The 15180-nt window shown below is 62.8% G+C and overlaps 1 protein-coding gene across 1 annotated transcript in view; it reads right to left on the bottom strand.

Annotated features, from left to right (window-relative positions):
* Positions 1–15180, bottom strand: part of MROH1 (maestro heat like repeat family member 1) — a 70367-nt gene that overhangs the window by 7354 nt on the left and 47833 nt on the right. Inside the window, exons 20-33 of the mRNA XM_032416119.1 lie at positions 14932–15039; positions 14490–14609; positions 14220–14342; positions 13323–13469; positions 13205–13231; positions 12125–12247; positions 11831–11910; positions 11596–11707; positions 11410–11505; positions 10668–10772; positions 7982–8117; positions 7763–7875; positions 6615–6767; positions 1655–1809 (exon numbers count right to left, since the gene is read on the bottom strand). Coding sequence (XP_032272010.1) covers positions 1655–1809; positions 6615–6767; positions 7763–7875; positions 7982–8117; positions 10668–10772; positions 11410–11505; positions 11596–11707; positions 11831–11910; positions 12125–12247; positions 13205–13231; positions 13323–13469; positions 14220–14342; positions 14490–14609; positions 14932–15039 — 1598 coding nt within the window. The remainder of the gene's footprint in view (positions 1–1654; positions 1810–6614; positions 6768–7762; positions 7876–7981; positions 8118–10667; positions 10773–11409; positions 11506–11595; positions 11708–11830; positions 11911–12124; positions 12248–13204; positions 13232–13322; positions 13470–14219; positions 14343–14489; positions 14610–14931; positions 15040–15180) is intronic.

The raw sequence follows: 15180 nt of genomic DNA, 5'->3' as shown, positions 1-15180 counted from the left end.
CCGAGCAGCGCGGTGTGGGGGCCCAGCAGGAGGTGAGGATGTGCCGCGTTGATGGGGACACGGGGGAGGCACGGGGCCTGGTTGCTGGGGAGCCCCATCCACCGTCCACCTGCACCCAGGCCGGGGAACCACACACTTCTGACCCCGGACACGTGGCCTCCGTGGACCCGTCGCTCTGCCCTTGTTGAGCAAAAGCGACCAGAGACACCGACGTGGAAGCAAACGGGCACGCCGTGTTCCAATAACTTTGCTTACGGACAGATTTTAATTACGCATGATTTTCACGACTCAAGAAGTATTACTGTTTTCTTTCCTAACCACTTTAAGTTTAAAGCCCATCGTGAGCTCACAGTTTGGACAAAAACAGGTGGCCGGCCGGATCTGGCCCACGGCTGCAGCGTGCAGACCCCTGGGCTGGGACGGTTTCGCTCCTGGGCATAAACAGGGGTGGGAGCTGCCTGCGGTGACCCCGCAGCGTGTGCACCCCCGACAGAGCGCTTCGTCAAGGAAGCCACAAGACTGCCGGGTGACCCCTTCTACACTGATTCTATTATCGGAGTTCAAGATGGAGCGAAGCGCACGTCTGGTGACCGCAGTCAGATGGTGGGACACCAGGGAGTTTCAAGCAAGGGGCACATGGGCACTACTGGGGGGTGGACACCTTCCCTGCCCCCATCTGGGGCCTCCATGAAAGGAGAAGCAAAGGGATGAGCGGAGAGCCAAGCGGTGGGTGCACACGGGCGCGGCGCTCCTGACGGGCCGCCGGCCACAGCCAGACCCTTCCGCGTCCGTGAGGAGGGGCGGGGGGAGCCCCACGTGCCAAGGCCCAGGCCGCCCGAAGGGAGGTACTCGTGAGCCGGGCTCTGCGCACACGGGGTCACTCTCAGGGCAGCTGCTAGAAGAACAGAAACAGCGGGTACGACTTCCGAACTGATTCAGGGGAAAATAAATTCATAAAAAAGGCCCTGATAAGCTCAAAAGAGACAAGAAAGATCAAGAAAGAAGAGGGGAGACAGAGAAGTTCCAGGCGGGGGCTGGACTCCCGCCACAGCAGCGGTGAAATGCAGCCATTTACGCCGGAAGGCCAGGTGGACAAAGAAAGGTCGGTGGGGACAGGACGTTAGAAGATACACCCTGATGCCAGAGGCGCCCGCGGGGAAGAGCGGCGTCCTGACCAGGCGCACACCCAGCAACGCACCTCCAAGAGCCTCAGCGAAGACACAGCCGACGCGAGGCAGGGAGAGGAGCGTGCACGGTGCAGACGGACGGCACCTGCCGGCCGGGGCAGGGGGCTGCGCGGACCACCCCACGGGGCAGGCGAGGAGCCCAGCATGGGAGGTCAGAGACCTCGCCCAACAGCGACGGCGGGCCCAGGGCACAGGCCTCGGGCAGAGAGAGACCCTCTCCTCTGAGGGTTGCTGGCAGAAACTCAGGCGCTGGGAGTGCAAGCGGGGGACGCTTCCCCAGCGGAGGAGGGGGTCTGCTCACACACGACGGCGCGTGCCCCGCAGAGGGCAAGCTGGGGCACAGAATGCAGGAGGGGGCTAGCAACAGGCGGGACGCTCAGGTCCTGTGTCTGGGCCGGGCCTCGGCTTGGAGCCCCAGCAGCAGGAGCCCCATCCCGCCCCCCGGCAGGCCAGCAGGTGCCGCGTACCTGTCGAAGGGCAGCGGGCTGCCCAGGAGGCTGGCCACCACGGCGGCGCAGTGCTGGGACGCCAGCAGGTACACGCTGTCCCGTGCGGCCTGCAGGACGTACTCCTCCCGCGTCTCCTGCAGCTTTGAGCGGAGCACGCTCACGATCTCGGGCACCTGCGGGCAAGGGGCCACGGAGGTCAGGCCCCGGGCACACACCCACACCCAGAGCCATTCCAGCGCCACCAGAGCATGGGGGCCTGGGGAGGGCGGCTGGCTGTGAGCCCCACTCGCCGGGGTCGTGGGGAGGGAAACCCCACAGATCAATGCTGGCCACCAGACCAAAGGGAGAAGGCGAGAGGCTGGCGCCCCCGGGCGGAGACGCCGTGGTCCTGGCCCGAGGACCGAGATTCCACGTGGGAAGCGACAGCACCCAAGAGGCCCGCCAGGGGTGGAGGGGGCACGACGTGCGCACGGGGCAGTGGTCTGGGGGGCACGCAGAGCACGGGAGGCGGCGGCCAGTGGGGTGCGCACGGAGGCCACCAGCCCCTGCGGGGCCCTCACCCCCCCGGGGAAGGGAAACCCAGCCTCTGGCCCCTGGGACGGCACACACAGCCGCCCTCGCCCGGCGAGGAGGAGGTAAGCGGTGCGCCGGGGCAGGGAGGACCAGGAAGCGGACACTGGTTCTTGGGCCATGGCTGGGCAGGGCGGGCAGGCTGCTGTCGTCCCAGAAGCCAGAGGGGCCATCGGGTACAAGAAGGGGCGGGCAGAGTGCGACTGCAGGCAGCCTGTGCCTCGGGCCCACCCTAGTCGTATTCTGGGCATGGCGTCACTGTGGGTCCCTGGGCCCACGGGGAGGGGGTGCCGGCCCCCAGCACCACGATCCGCGGCTGCCAGAGCCAGTCTGAGAGGACAGCAGACCAGACAGCTACAGGCACACAGTCCCCTGGACGGGGGCAGCTGGCAGACCGTGCGCGCCGCCACCCCCTGGACGCCCGGGCGGCAGGAGTCGCAGGAAGGGCCTGGCCACGGCTCTGACGGTGGAACGTTCCAGGCCAGGCCCACGCCTGCTTGTGCGGTGGAGCATCTTGCAATGGCATGTTGGGGACAAGGTTGGGGAGAGGGCGTGGGAGGCCATGTGCCCGGGTCGGGGGGGGGGGCAGGGGCCCCCCCGGGGGCGGGGGGGGGGGGGGGGGTGTCATTGCCATTTCTCAAAGGACTTGTGGGTACAGAAAGTGGATTAGCCAGCCTGTGAAGCGGCACACTCACGCCAGGGTCGTCCTCCCACTGACCTGGCCCTCTCTGCCTCCTACGCCCCACCAGCTGGGGCCCCCCGCCCAGCCCCCGCCCCAGGTCCGCGGGAGCCGCCAGTTGCCACAGGAAACCGCGTCCTCTACACGCCGGCCGAGGGGAGTTCCGGCAGTGAGGACGGCGGTGAGGACGTGTTGAGCCAGGAGCGGTGTTTCCCACACCCGCTGGGTGCAATCACGTCCACAGGACCTCCCGTCCGAGCTCACTGCTGAACACGCTCCGGTCTCCCGGGCTCTTGGCCCGGACACGCGCCTCGCACATGCTCTCGGCTGCGACTGTGGCTGTCAGTCCACCTGACCTTTGCATCCCTCCCACGGTCATGTTGGCGAGTCTGGCGGCTTCGGGGCGGGCTCTCCAGCACACGGGAGCAAGCTGCTTCTCTTCCTTTGCTCACTTTGGATGTTGGTTCTCTGCTTGTCAGAGGTATTTCCTTCGAATTGTTTCAGTGGGTTTATCTACCTTCTCTGATGTTTTCCTTGGTTCTACATATTTTGTTCAGCAGCTAGAGCCCTGGAGTACATGGCGGCAGGTCCCGGGGTGGGGCTGGGGAGACTCCCAGCCTGGGGTCGGCACCGGTGAGCCGGGCCTGTCCTGTCCCAGGATGGGGGGTCAGCGTTCCGATGGCCCACCATGTGGGGCTTGGCCTGCACGCCCTATACCTTCCAGGCTGTTCCTGTCTCACCTTTACCAGCCCCACGCCTTCTTGCGCTCTCCTGCTCCGTGGTTTCTTCACACAGAGCCCACCCGCTGTGTGTGCAACTCAGTGGTCTTTACGGTGTTCACAGGGTTGTGCAACCATCACCACCATCCATCTGAGAACATTTCCATCACCCCCCAAAGAAACCTCATATCCTTAGCCACCCCTCCCCACCCCTGGCGGCCACCAGCCCACCGTCTGTCCGTCCCCGTGGACTCGCCTGTTGTGGACGCCAGAGCAATGGACTCACACACCGTGTGGCCTTTGGTGACTCGTTTCTTTCATCTTGCACCACGTTTTCAGGGTTCATCCACATGTCATGTGTTTCAGGGCTTCACTCCTCTCGGTTTGCCGAATCGTCGTTCGGTGTATGGGTAGGACACATTTTATTTATCTGTTTATTGACAGACGTTTGGGTTGTGTCCATTATTTGGCTATTATGGATAACACTGCTGTGAGCGTCTAGAGTCTTCGTGTGGACGTCTGTTTCCACCTCTCTTGGCAAAGGCCTTGCAGAAGAGCCGCCGGGCCACGGGTGACTCTACCGCCGCATCGGCATTGCCGCTAGCCCCATGTCGTGTGAGTCCAGTCTGTCCTGTTCCCTTGGCTTCCCCTGCACATTCCCTGCGACCCAGAGACGGCCCTTCTCCGACTTCCACCACCACGAGGTTAGGAGCCTGCGGATGGCGCCCCGTCAAAACCGTTAGGAAGTACCACCTCACACCCAGCAGGATGGCTAGTGTCAAAACCCCCAAGGACAGATAACAAGAGTTGGCGGAGATGTGGAGAAACTGGGTGGGAGTGCAAACTAGCCACTGTGCGAAACAGCCTGGCAGCTCCTCAGAAAATTAATAGAGCTACTGTATGATCCCGTAACCCCACTACTGGGTATTCACCCAAAGAACATAAAGCAAGATCACAGAGAGAGCTGTAACACACGTTCACTGCATTACTTGCAACAGCCACGAGGTGGAAGCAACTCGAGTGTCCCCGGACGGATGAGCGGGTAAACAGAATGCAGCCTGTGTGTGCACGCACCAGCAACACCGGCGGCCGCTGCTTCCAGTCTGGTCCACCTGCCTCACTCACACAGGGCCTAGGGCACCTTCCCACCACTCAAATCCTGGGGAGCCCCGCTGAATGCAGAATAAAGTCCAAACCTTCACCCAGCAAACCCCATCATAGCTGTGCCCTCTTCCCCCACTCCTGCCGCAGCTCTCCTCCCAAGTCCAGACTCTGCCAACACCTCCACGCCCGCTGCAGCCCTGCAGCCCTGTGCCGAGTGCTGGACGAGGTGTCACCACACAGCTCCCTTGTCACATGGCCCTGCGCAGTGCTCTTTCATCTTCTCCATCAACAAATTCCTGTTCGTTCCTGAGAAGGTGTTTGTGATATATGCGTACGCATACGTGTATGTCTACCTCCAACGGAGAACTCATATTCAGAACATATAAAGTACTACCACAATCAATAAGAAAAGCACAGACAACCCAGAAGAAACACGGGCAGAACACTGGTGTCTTTTTTTTTTTAAAGATCCCATTAATTTATCTGACAGGGAGAGAGAGACAGTGAGAGAGGGGACACAAGCAGGCGGAGTGGGGGAGGGAGAAGCAGGCTTCCCGCTGAGCAGAGAGCCCGATGCGGGGCTCGATCCCAGGACCCTGGGACCATGGCCTGAGCCGAAGGCAGACGCTTAATGACTGAGCCACCCAGGCGCCCCAGAACACTGGTGTCTTCATGAAGGAGGACACCTGAGTAGCCAGTAAACACGTACAAATGTGTTCAACTTCATCGGCCAGCAGAGAAGTGCAAACTGAACTCTTCCGTGAAGCCCTGACACACCCAGCAGAAAGGGTGGGAATCACAGTGCTGACGACGAGGGGGCACACCAGAGCCCTCCTGCTGCTGGCGGGAGGTGAGCTGTCCCCTGCCTGGAAGGCCACCTGGGACATCTACACACGGGCCTCTCCTGCAGGCCCAGGTCCTTCCACCGGTATGTCCCCAACAGACACGCACCCTTATGTCCGAAGGACCTGGACTCTGACAGTTCGTGTCAAGACAGCCCAGACTGGGAACTGAGGCCGGCGGATGAATGAACCACAGTGCACGCGCAGGAGGGAGTGAGGTGTGACTGAACGAGGCAACAACACGCACGACCTCACATGTTAGCACTGGGAGGCGCTGCACACAAGGGCACGGTGGGTGATTTCATCCCTGGAAGGCTGTGCTCTGTGCTGCTGGGAGACGATGACACCCTGTGGGGTGTCGGCGTGGGGACCAGAGGCTCAGGAACTGGTGGGATGCTCTGCTCGTGCACCTCTGGGGGGACTCCCAGGGCCGTGTACAAGTTCTCTGCTCGTATGCTTTCCAGGCATACGACAGGGCAGGCAGTCCAGCACCCCCGGGCCCTGGGAGCCTGCCTCAGACCTACAAGACCTGTCTGTCGATCCACACGGTGGACACAGAGCTGCTGCCAATGCACATTTGGGAGCTGCGTAGACAGCCACCTGAGCTCCCGCCAAGAGGACGCAGAGGTGACAGGGTGAACGTGCGGGCGTAAGGGAGCGGGCGGCACCTGAGCGTCCTGGGCATGACCTCTCTGGGCCAGCCGGCTGCGGGACTCTCCGGTACTGGGGCAGAGCGCCCAGCCAGTGCCCACTCACCAAAGGGCTCCCTACACCTTACCCCTGCATCTTCCCTTTCCTTCCCCCTCCCCCTCAATTTCTCAGCAGTTACTTGTACCCAATTCTAATTGTCTTCAGAGGAGAAAAACTTGTCCTTAATGAGGCCCGCAGGGCAAGGGGATGGGGGCAGAGACAGCAGGAGCCCCAACGTACGCAGCCCCGCCCCGCAGGCCCCGCCCCCACCGTGGCTCGACCCCGCCCCGCAGGCCCCGCCCACACCGTGGCCCGACCCGCCCGCAGGCCCCGCCCATACTGTGGCCCCGCCCACCCGCGCCCCGCCCCCTCACCTTCTCCAGGAGCATGTTGCCTCGCTCCTTCAGCAGGCAGTTGATCATGACCGTGGCGGCCCGAGAACAGTTCTTGTCGGGGTCTCCCAGCCCCTCAAACATGGTCAGCAAGAGGCTGATGAGTTGCTCTGGCGGGAGGCGCTTGGCAATGATCTAGGAGGACGGCTGTGTCAGAGGAACTGAGAGGGTGGGGGCCAGCGCGCTCCCAGACACAACACCCCCGGGTGTGGGGCTGCCCGGAGGGCTTGCCCCACTTCCGCCCGCCTACGCCCCTCCTCCAGCCTTCCTCGCCCTGTCTGGGGCGCCAGGGTGGGGTGGTGGCTCACACCGGAGCCTCGTCCGCACTGAAGCCCGGCCAGGCTGCGGACACGGCCCCCAGGGCCTACCTGACCCCGGCCCCTGGAAGGTGGTCCGAGCGCCCTGCGGGAGGCCCCTCCTGACGGGTGGGGGCGGGGGGAGGCCGCAGCGGCTCCGGAGCTCTCCAGACCAGGCTCAAGGGCAGAGGGTAGCACAGCCCACCCAACAGTGCCCTCGTCGCCCTCTCGGCCCAGCAGAGCCCCCGTTCAAGTGGAGAAGCAGCACCCAGGCTGGAGGAGGTCACCAAACCACACACACTGCCACGCGCAGAAAGGTGGCTGGACATCCTCCAGGTCTCACCCCAGCCACACACACCCTTGCCACTCCACCTGGACTGGCCTAGGGCTGGGTCTTCGCCTCCCACCGTCTGAGTAAGACCCTCCCTTCTTCCTCCTGTAGCGGAGCCAGCCTCCGGACCCCGAGGGCCATTTCCAGACACCAAATGGAAGACGAGACCTGCCCTGGCATGGGGACTCATGGGGGAGGCTGGGGCGGCTTTCTCAGCTCCTTGGAGTCGCCGCTGAGCTCCTGAGCACACCCCTGCTGCTGGGCCTCAGAGGGTAGACCCCAGGGAGAGGGAAGCAGTGCTGGCCAGAGGCGGTGCCGGACAGCTCACTGTCCCTGACACCTGCCTCTGTGCCCAGTCTCGGCGCCGTGCCCACTAGCCCCACGCTGCCCCCGCCAGCACCCTGCCGAGCCCAGGACATGCAAGGTACTGCCTGCTCGGAGGGCCCCTCTCTGCCCCCCCAGTGCTGGCCGCTCCCGTCCTTTGTGGCTGCTCCCACAGGTACCTGGGCTATGCTGTGACAGGTGTGGAAGAGGATGGCAGGGTCGGGGTGCGCGAGTCCTTCTTTGAGGGTGAGGAGCCGCTCAACCGCATCATCCCGGTAGTCGCGGGAGAAGCCTTCAGAGGCAGGATGCAGAGTGGAGCTGGGCAGGCACTTCCCCGGCCCCCAAGGCCCAGCCTCGGCCCCTCAGCCCTCCGGCACCTCTGCCCGGCCAGGGCTCACCCTCGTAGCCCAGGTGCAGGTACAGCAGGGCGTACACGCAGCTTACAGCCTCCTGGCGGGTGGCAGGCCACAGGTCCGCACAGCGAGGGGAGAAGAGGCCCGTGAGGACGCCCAGGTTGTGGAAGGGCACCAGGGCCTGGAGAGGCAGAGGGGGTAGCCAGAGAGGGGGCCCGGGACCCTGCGGATGCCAGGGGTGGGCAGGGACCACCTGGACCACCTGGACCCAGATATGGGCAGGAATGTGGCCAGTACAGCCCCTTGGTGAGCTCCTCCCCACCCCCACCCCCGGAGGAGGAGGGGTCCTCAGAGGAGGAGGGCCAGGTAAGTAGGTGTGTGCAGAGGGACGATCAGGAGATAAAGGGGGAGTCCCCACAAGATAGCAGAGCGGGGCAGGGCTCTGCTGATCCTGGCTGATAGCTGTGGGGAGTTCTCTTCCCTAGAAGGCAGGTCCCCTGTCAGGTGAGGGGCTGCAAGAGATTCCCTTTCATCCTAGCTGGGTCCCGGTCTTCACCCCTCAGATACAGAGCCTTGCCCACTCTGCTCTAAGCAAATGGCCTTGCCTGCCCTGGGCCTCGTGACATCACTTACACACCCCTCGGCCTCCTGCCCCCGCCCCCCCCGCAGGCCCTGCCCATGCACAGGCTTAAGAAAGCGCAGGACTCTGCCTGAGAGCCCCTCATCCCAGCTGCCAACTGAAGTGAGTATCCAGTAGAGGGAGGCCGGCATGCTGGGCAGAGCACCTCGGGGGGCCAGCTGCAGTTCCTCCCAGCGAGGTCACACATCTGTCACCTCATGGTGACAAGGGTGAACTCTAGTTGGACTGGGATTGTGTGAAAAGCAGGCCATGGAAGAATCTGAGTGGGAAAAGCCCACCTAGGCACACACAGCAGATCTGGCCAGGTAAAGAATGAAAGTTTGGGTGTGTTAACAAACACACACAAGAGAAACAACCACAAGAAACATCCTCAGTAAAACAGACGCTCCCAGGACACGATCAGAAGTAACTAGCAGTGAAACTCTATCTAAAGACCGGGAGCCGCTGTGTGTGCCTCGTTCTGGAAGCACTAGGACAGGAGGGGCTCAGAGACACAGGTACTGGGGGAAAAGAGCAGAATTATCAGCATCTGTAAACGACACAACTATGTGTCTGAAAGCACAGGAGCATTAACTAAAACTCATCAGAAATAACAAAAGAATCCTATAAACGACCTCACGGCTAAGTATCCACAAGTCCACACTTTTTTTTTTTTTAATTTTTATTTTAAAGATTTTATTTATTTATTTGACAGAGAGATAGAGAACACAAGTAGGCAGAGAAGCAGGCAGAGGGAGAGGGAGAAGCAGGCTCCCCGCAGAGCAGGGAGCCCGATGCGGGACTCAATCCCAGGACCCTGGGATCATGACCTGAGCCGAAGGCAGCCGCTTAACCGACTGAGCCACCCAGGCGCCCCCACAAGTCCACACTTCTCATACATCCTGACAATAAGCAATTAGTAAATACGGCTGCAGAAACAGTTACGCTGACAAAAGCAACAAAACCTCTCGAACCAGCCTGTGTGGCCGTGTGCAGACACGGGCCGTGCATCTGAGGGGCCTGGATGGAAAGACCCATTATTAAAAGATGCTCTTGGGGGGCCGCCTGGGTGGCTCAGTTGTTAAGCGTCTGCCTTCACCTCGGGTCATGATCCCAGGGTCCTGGGATCGAGCCCCACATCAGGCTCCCCGCTCCGCGGGAAGCCTGCTTCTCCCTCTCCCACTCCCCATGCTTGTGTTCCCTCTCTCGCTGTGTCTCTCTCTGTCAAATAAATAAATAAAATCTTTAAAAAAAAAAAAAAAAAGATGCTCTTGGGGGCGCCTGCGTGGCTCAGTTGTTAAGCGTCTGCCTTCGGCTCAGGTCATGATCCCAGGGTCCTGGGATCGAGCCCCGCATCGGGCTCCCTGCTCAGCAGGAAGCCTGCTTCTCCCTCTCCCGCTGCCCCTGCTCGTGTTCTCACTTGCTCTGCCCTCTCCCTTTCAAATAAATAAATTTAAAATCTTTAAAAAAAATAAATAAAAGATGCTATTGCCCAACAAATTAATCCGTCAATTCCATGCAATTCCTACCAAAATCCAAAATCACAACAGGAATATTTTAGGACTGTGTCAAATTTATCCTAAAATCACCTAGACTGATGCCCTTGTAAGAACCACCATGAAACTGAGAAAGTGTAGCAAGAGCTCCTTCACCCCAGCAAATATTAAAATGCATAATAATGTGCACTTCTTAGAACAAGCCCCTGCCCATCCACTCCGGCCACTCTGCAATATCTGGCTTTTCCACAGTATTCCGTGTGTTCAGGGTCCCCCTGCCTTTGCCCAAAGTGCTGCTTCTGCCTCGAGCGCCCTCACCCTCTCTTACCCCAGTCCCCATCACTCTTCCCCTCGTGTAGGGGACACACCACCCATCATGCCAGCGAGTGCACGGGCTCCCGAGGACAAGGATGACCGTCAGACTGAGCGGCCAGCCCCGAGGGGTCTTCTGTCCACGGTCCCAGAAAGAGGACGGTGGGACTTGTGGAACATGGGATGAGCCCAGGGCAACCGCCAGAGGGCCAGGAGGCTGGTAGGGTGCTCTGGGACATGGGGGCCACAGCCAGCAGTCCCCAAGCCAAGGGACCCAGGCACAGGGCCGCCGTGGGGCACTCACGCTGACGTGCAGGTGCTCCAGGAAGTCCTGCAGCAGACAGGCACTCAGGCCAAGTGCCCGCAGCCTCTCGTGGCCCCGTGGGGACTTGATCCACGGGCTCAGGTGCTGGGGAAGAGGGGGCCTCACATAGGTACCAGCTCAGGCGTTAGCCTGGGAAGCAGGAGCTTGTGCGACGCGGGCAGGTCAGCATCCCCGCCGGCCAGCCTCCCCGGCTGTGAGGGACAGTGGGTCAGGTCGGAGCAGGTCACCCGCTCCGACCTAGGACAGAGCTATCCACAGACGTGGCCGCCCTAGGTGGACCCAGAGTGAGCCAGGCCCAGAGAGGGACAGGCTTAGAAGCAGGTCAGTCCCACCCCTGCAACTGCTAGGAAGGGCAGCGAGGGGGGCAGCTTGGCTACTGCCTGCCCACTCTGCCATCCGGACAGCCCTGGACGGTCAGGAACTCCCACCTGGGGTGCCTGTAGGCTCTCTCTATCCCAGTGCCGCGCAGTGGAGGGGAGGGGAGTATAGGCTCCCATCTGGGCTCAGCCCATCTGCACACCTGCCCAGGAAGGAGGGGGTGCTGCTCCCCAACTCACAGACCCTCCCCCCACCCCCACCACACACTTGCAGAGAGCACCAAACTCCCCAGTGCCCCCGTGGCAGGGAGAGCCAGGAGAAGCAGGCAGGGGGCCGGCTGCCAGGTGGGGCGCCCCCCCACCTCGTGCCCCCACCCCCAGGGCAGTGCACACTCACTGCACACCTCCACCATGATCTGCAGGCCCTGGGGGGTCATGTTTCGCCGAAGGAGGCTCGTCAGCAGTTCCTCAAGGGTGTGCATGGTGTCCAGGTACAGGGACTAGAAGAGAGGGGTCGCCAGCCACACCAGTGAGCCTGCCCCCCAGCCCCCGCGGCCTGCCCGCTGCCCCCCACGGATGCAGGGCAATACCTCCTGGTGGGCACCCTCCCCCTGGGGCTCGGGCGGCACAGGCAGGACACTGTGCAGACAGCTGCGGATCATGTCCACCTGCACCTGCTCATCCAGCGCTGGCTCCAGGGGGCTGAACCCAGAGTTAAGGTCCCCAGGTATTTCCAGCCCCACGCACGCCACACCCCTCGTCCAGAGAGCACATGAGCAGACAGCCCCCCCAGAGGCTCCCCCTCACACCCGGAGAAAAGGATACACCAGGTAAGTGCAGGCGAGCATGGCCTTCTTCCGAATGGGTGTTCTCAGGGAGTCCTGCGGCTCTGCCTTGATGAACTCCTGCGGGGGGCCAGTCCCGTGACTCAGCCCTGGGCCAAAGCACCTGCTTTCCCCGGGTCAGCCATCTGCCTGGCGCTGGCTTGGGGTGCTGTGCTGACCGGGTGCTGGGGTCCCTCGCGGCACGTGCCCCAGCCCTCCCGAGGCCCGCCTCCCCTGTGTGCGGCAGCGCCGTCGGGGCCACCCTCGGAGCCGGCAGGCCCTGGCCAGCGCTCACCATCATCTGAGCCACCAGCTCCGCCTTCCGGGAGAAGTGGAAGGAGCTGGCCTGTGCGCTGCTGCAGATGGCCTGGCTGGCCATGCACACGCTCTGGACGAGACACAGCTTCAGGGCCGGGTCCTGCAAGCACACCGGGCTGCAGGAGGCCGCCCACGCCCACAGCACGGCTCCGCCCCGACGTGGTGGCCGCCGCCTCTCCGCCCACGGGGCTGAACCCAGAACGGGTGGCCGCCCGCACTGACAGAGGCCGGACCACATGGCCTCCCCTCAGTCCGCAGCCGCACACGCTCCTCCCTGAGGGACTCTCAGGGGGCCTGGGACGGCGCCCCTGCGGCCCCCAGCTCTCTGCCTGGCCAGGGCAGAGACGGCGTGCTCTGCGTCCCCTGCACCCTGCCGTGGCTGGAGCGGTCTGTCAAGGTGGGAGGAGAAGGCAGTGCGCCCGAGAAGAGCCCTAGCAGAGCGGGGCTGACCCCTGCCTGTCCCACCAACTCGGCCTCTGGGGGTGCTCAGGAAAAGGGGTGCAGGGTGCTGTCCTGGGGACACGAAGGGCCAGAAAAAGAGACAACTATGAGAATATCCTGCCCCCCTGCCAACCCCAGGAGACCCGAGAGGGTCTGCTCTTCAAGGGAAAAGCCCGGCTGCTCCTAGGGAGGTGTGACCACGTTAGTGCCAGAGATCCCTAAGAGGCGGCATGTTAGTGAGGCCAGAGGGCCTGACAGTCATCACTGGCTTTAGAACTCACCGAGAGGTGAGCCCCGTGAGCATCAGGGAGCAGAGCCCCAGCCCGAGGGCCTGCCACCCAGCCGCTCAGAAGTCCATCCTTCTGTCCACCCGCCATCGGGGCCCAGGCCAGAGCACTAGCTCCTGGGCCCCCATCCTGGCCGCAAGCGGAGGGCCGCTGCTCCCAGGTGAGTGGGGACGGGCCCTGGTGCGATGCTCCAGAAAGCCATCCCCGTGGACTGGGAGCAGGGAGCCCCGGGGCCTGTCCCCCTGGCTTCTGCCCCTGAAGCTCACGGCCAGCACAGCCCAGAGAAGAGAGAAAAGGCATAGTCCCCACTTAACTCCTACACACTGTACCTTGGTCTCTACCTTTATTCCCAGAACCTGAACAACAAAAGTGACAGGAATTAACACATGCGACCCTGGTGGCAGCCCCCTCCAGCACCCCCGCACAGGCGGCGTGCCGGGCACCCACCTTGGTGCTGAAGTACTGGAATATATTCCGGAGGATGTCCGACTCCACCTTGGCCAGCACCAGCTCCCGGGGGGCCTGTGCCGCCACGTGGCCGTAACACAGGATCAGGGTGCTCTTCAGCTTTTCCACCTCGTTCTCACTTCGGTCCTGAGAGGCCAGAGGAGTTGGCAGGGCCTCAGTCAGAGTACATTCCATGCCCCCCAACAGAGTCCCCAAGTCCCTCTGGAAAAAGGGCAGAGCTGGTCAGCAACGTCTGAGGCATCACCGAAGGGGTGGACGGTGCCACCTGACCCCAGAGAGAGTCCCTCCGGCGGGGACAGCAGAACAGGCCAGGCAGGCCAGGCTCTGGCCCGCTGGGGACCATGTGGCAGAAGGGAAAGGACCGAGTTGGGGACCATGCAGAAGGGAGAGTGGGATGAGAGGCAACAGAAGGGCCGGAGGCACGGTCCCCGTCTCTCTGGTGGCTGCACTGCAGCCCCTCCATCCTCGGACCCCCGCGGATTCTGAAATTACAACAAGCACCGGGAGACAGAAAACCTGGCCCCAAGGGCTGCCACGGAGGTGGCGGCGGTCTGTGCCTCCTGAGTCACGCTCCCCAGGAATGCAGCCGCACTGGCCCCGGGGGCAGAGGACACACAGGCAACAGGAGGACAGGCCCATCAGAGCCCACGGCTAGCAGAGGGCTGCCTGCTCCTTGGTACCAGCTGGGGGGGGTGCCCCCACACCGGCCCCACCCACAAGGAAGTGTGGACCACCCCCAACCTGCAGGGGACCCCAAGCCCAGGGAACTCTGGAACGCCCAGCCCCAGGGCCACAATCACGGCACCAAGGCCAAGACACAAGCACAGGCCAGTCCCGCCCTAGGTGCCCCCCTAGCTGTCGCCCCGACCCCTGTACCTTGAAAATGTTGAAAATGCCGGTGGATTTTCTGAACACATCCGACCTCATGAAGTTCTCCAGCTGGGCCAGGACATCATCCAGGTGAGAGATGGCACAGATCCCAAAGCAACAGGCGAGGCCCTAGGGAGGCACACGGGTGCGCTCACGCCTGGGCCAGGGCAGGGACGGAAAGGAACACCCAGCACACACATCCTTGCACACACAGGCACCGTGCACGCGCCGAGTGCCTGCGGGGGCGGAGAGGCCTCCCGGGGGAGCGGCAGCCACCTCACGCTCAGCCTCCTCCTGGTGTCTGGCTGTCTCCAGCAGCTCCTGCAGCTGCTTCCTCACCACGTCCTTGCTCGAGGCGGCACCCAGCGTGGTTCCAATGCATTTATACAGGAAGTTCTGCAACAGAGCCGAGGAGCATGGCTGTGCCTGAGGCCCGGGTGCGGGAGCGCCAACCGGACGTGGCAGGGGCTGCCGGGAGCCCACGCCAGTGGCCACTGCAAAGACCAGGTGAGTTCTGGGCAGCGTCTTGAGGAGCGGGAGATGGGGACAACGGGCTCGTGCCTCTCCCAGCCGTCAGCCACCAGGCGGACGCTCTGTCAGGCCCACAGGCCACCAGAGACAGGTTCGGGCAGAAAGTGCCCCAGAGTCAAGGCATAGGAAGCGGGGAGCCTAGGACCACACCCGGGACCCCTCCTCCCGGGGCACCCCCCCTGCGCACCTTCTCCCGGGGCTCCGCGTCGTAGCAGGACAGCTGTCTGCACATCTCCAGGCTCAGCTGGCAGGTCCACGTGTTGTCAGACGCAACAGCCAGAGTGTCCCGAAGGAACTGCGGGCAGGGGCTACGGCAGTGAGGGGCCTGAGGGGCCGGAGCGCAGCCTTCATCGGGCTGGCTGGGGAGGGAACTGGGGCCCGAAGGAACTGTGGGCAGGGGCCATGGCAGTGAGGGGCCGGGAGTGCGCCCTTCACC

The sequence above is a fragment of the Phoca vitulina genome, unplaced genomic scaffold (assembly GCF_004348235.1).
Source record: "Phoca vitulina isolate PV1807 unplaced genomic scaffold, GSC_HSeal_1.0 scaffold18, whole genome shotgun sequence".
Classification (NCBI taxonomy): Eukaryota; Metazoa; Chordata; class Mammalia; order Carnivora; family Phocidae; genus Phoca; species Phoca vitulina.
The sequence above is the reverse complement of the archived record's forward strand: the minus strand, read 5'-3'. Positions and strand labels throughout refer to the sequence as shown.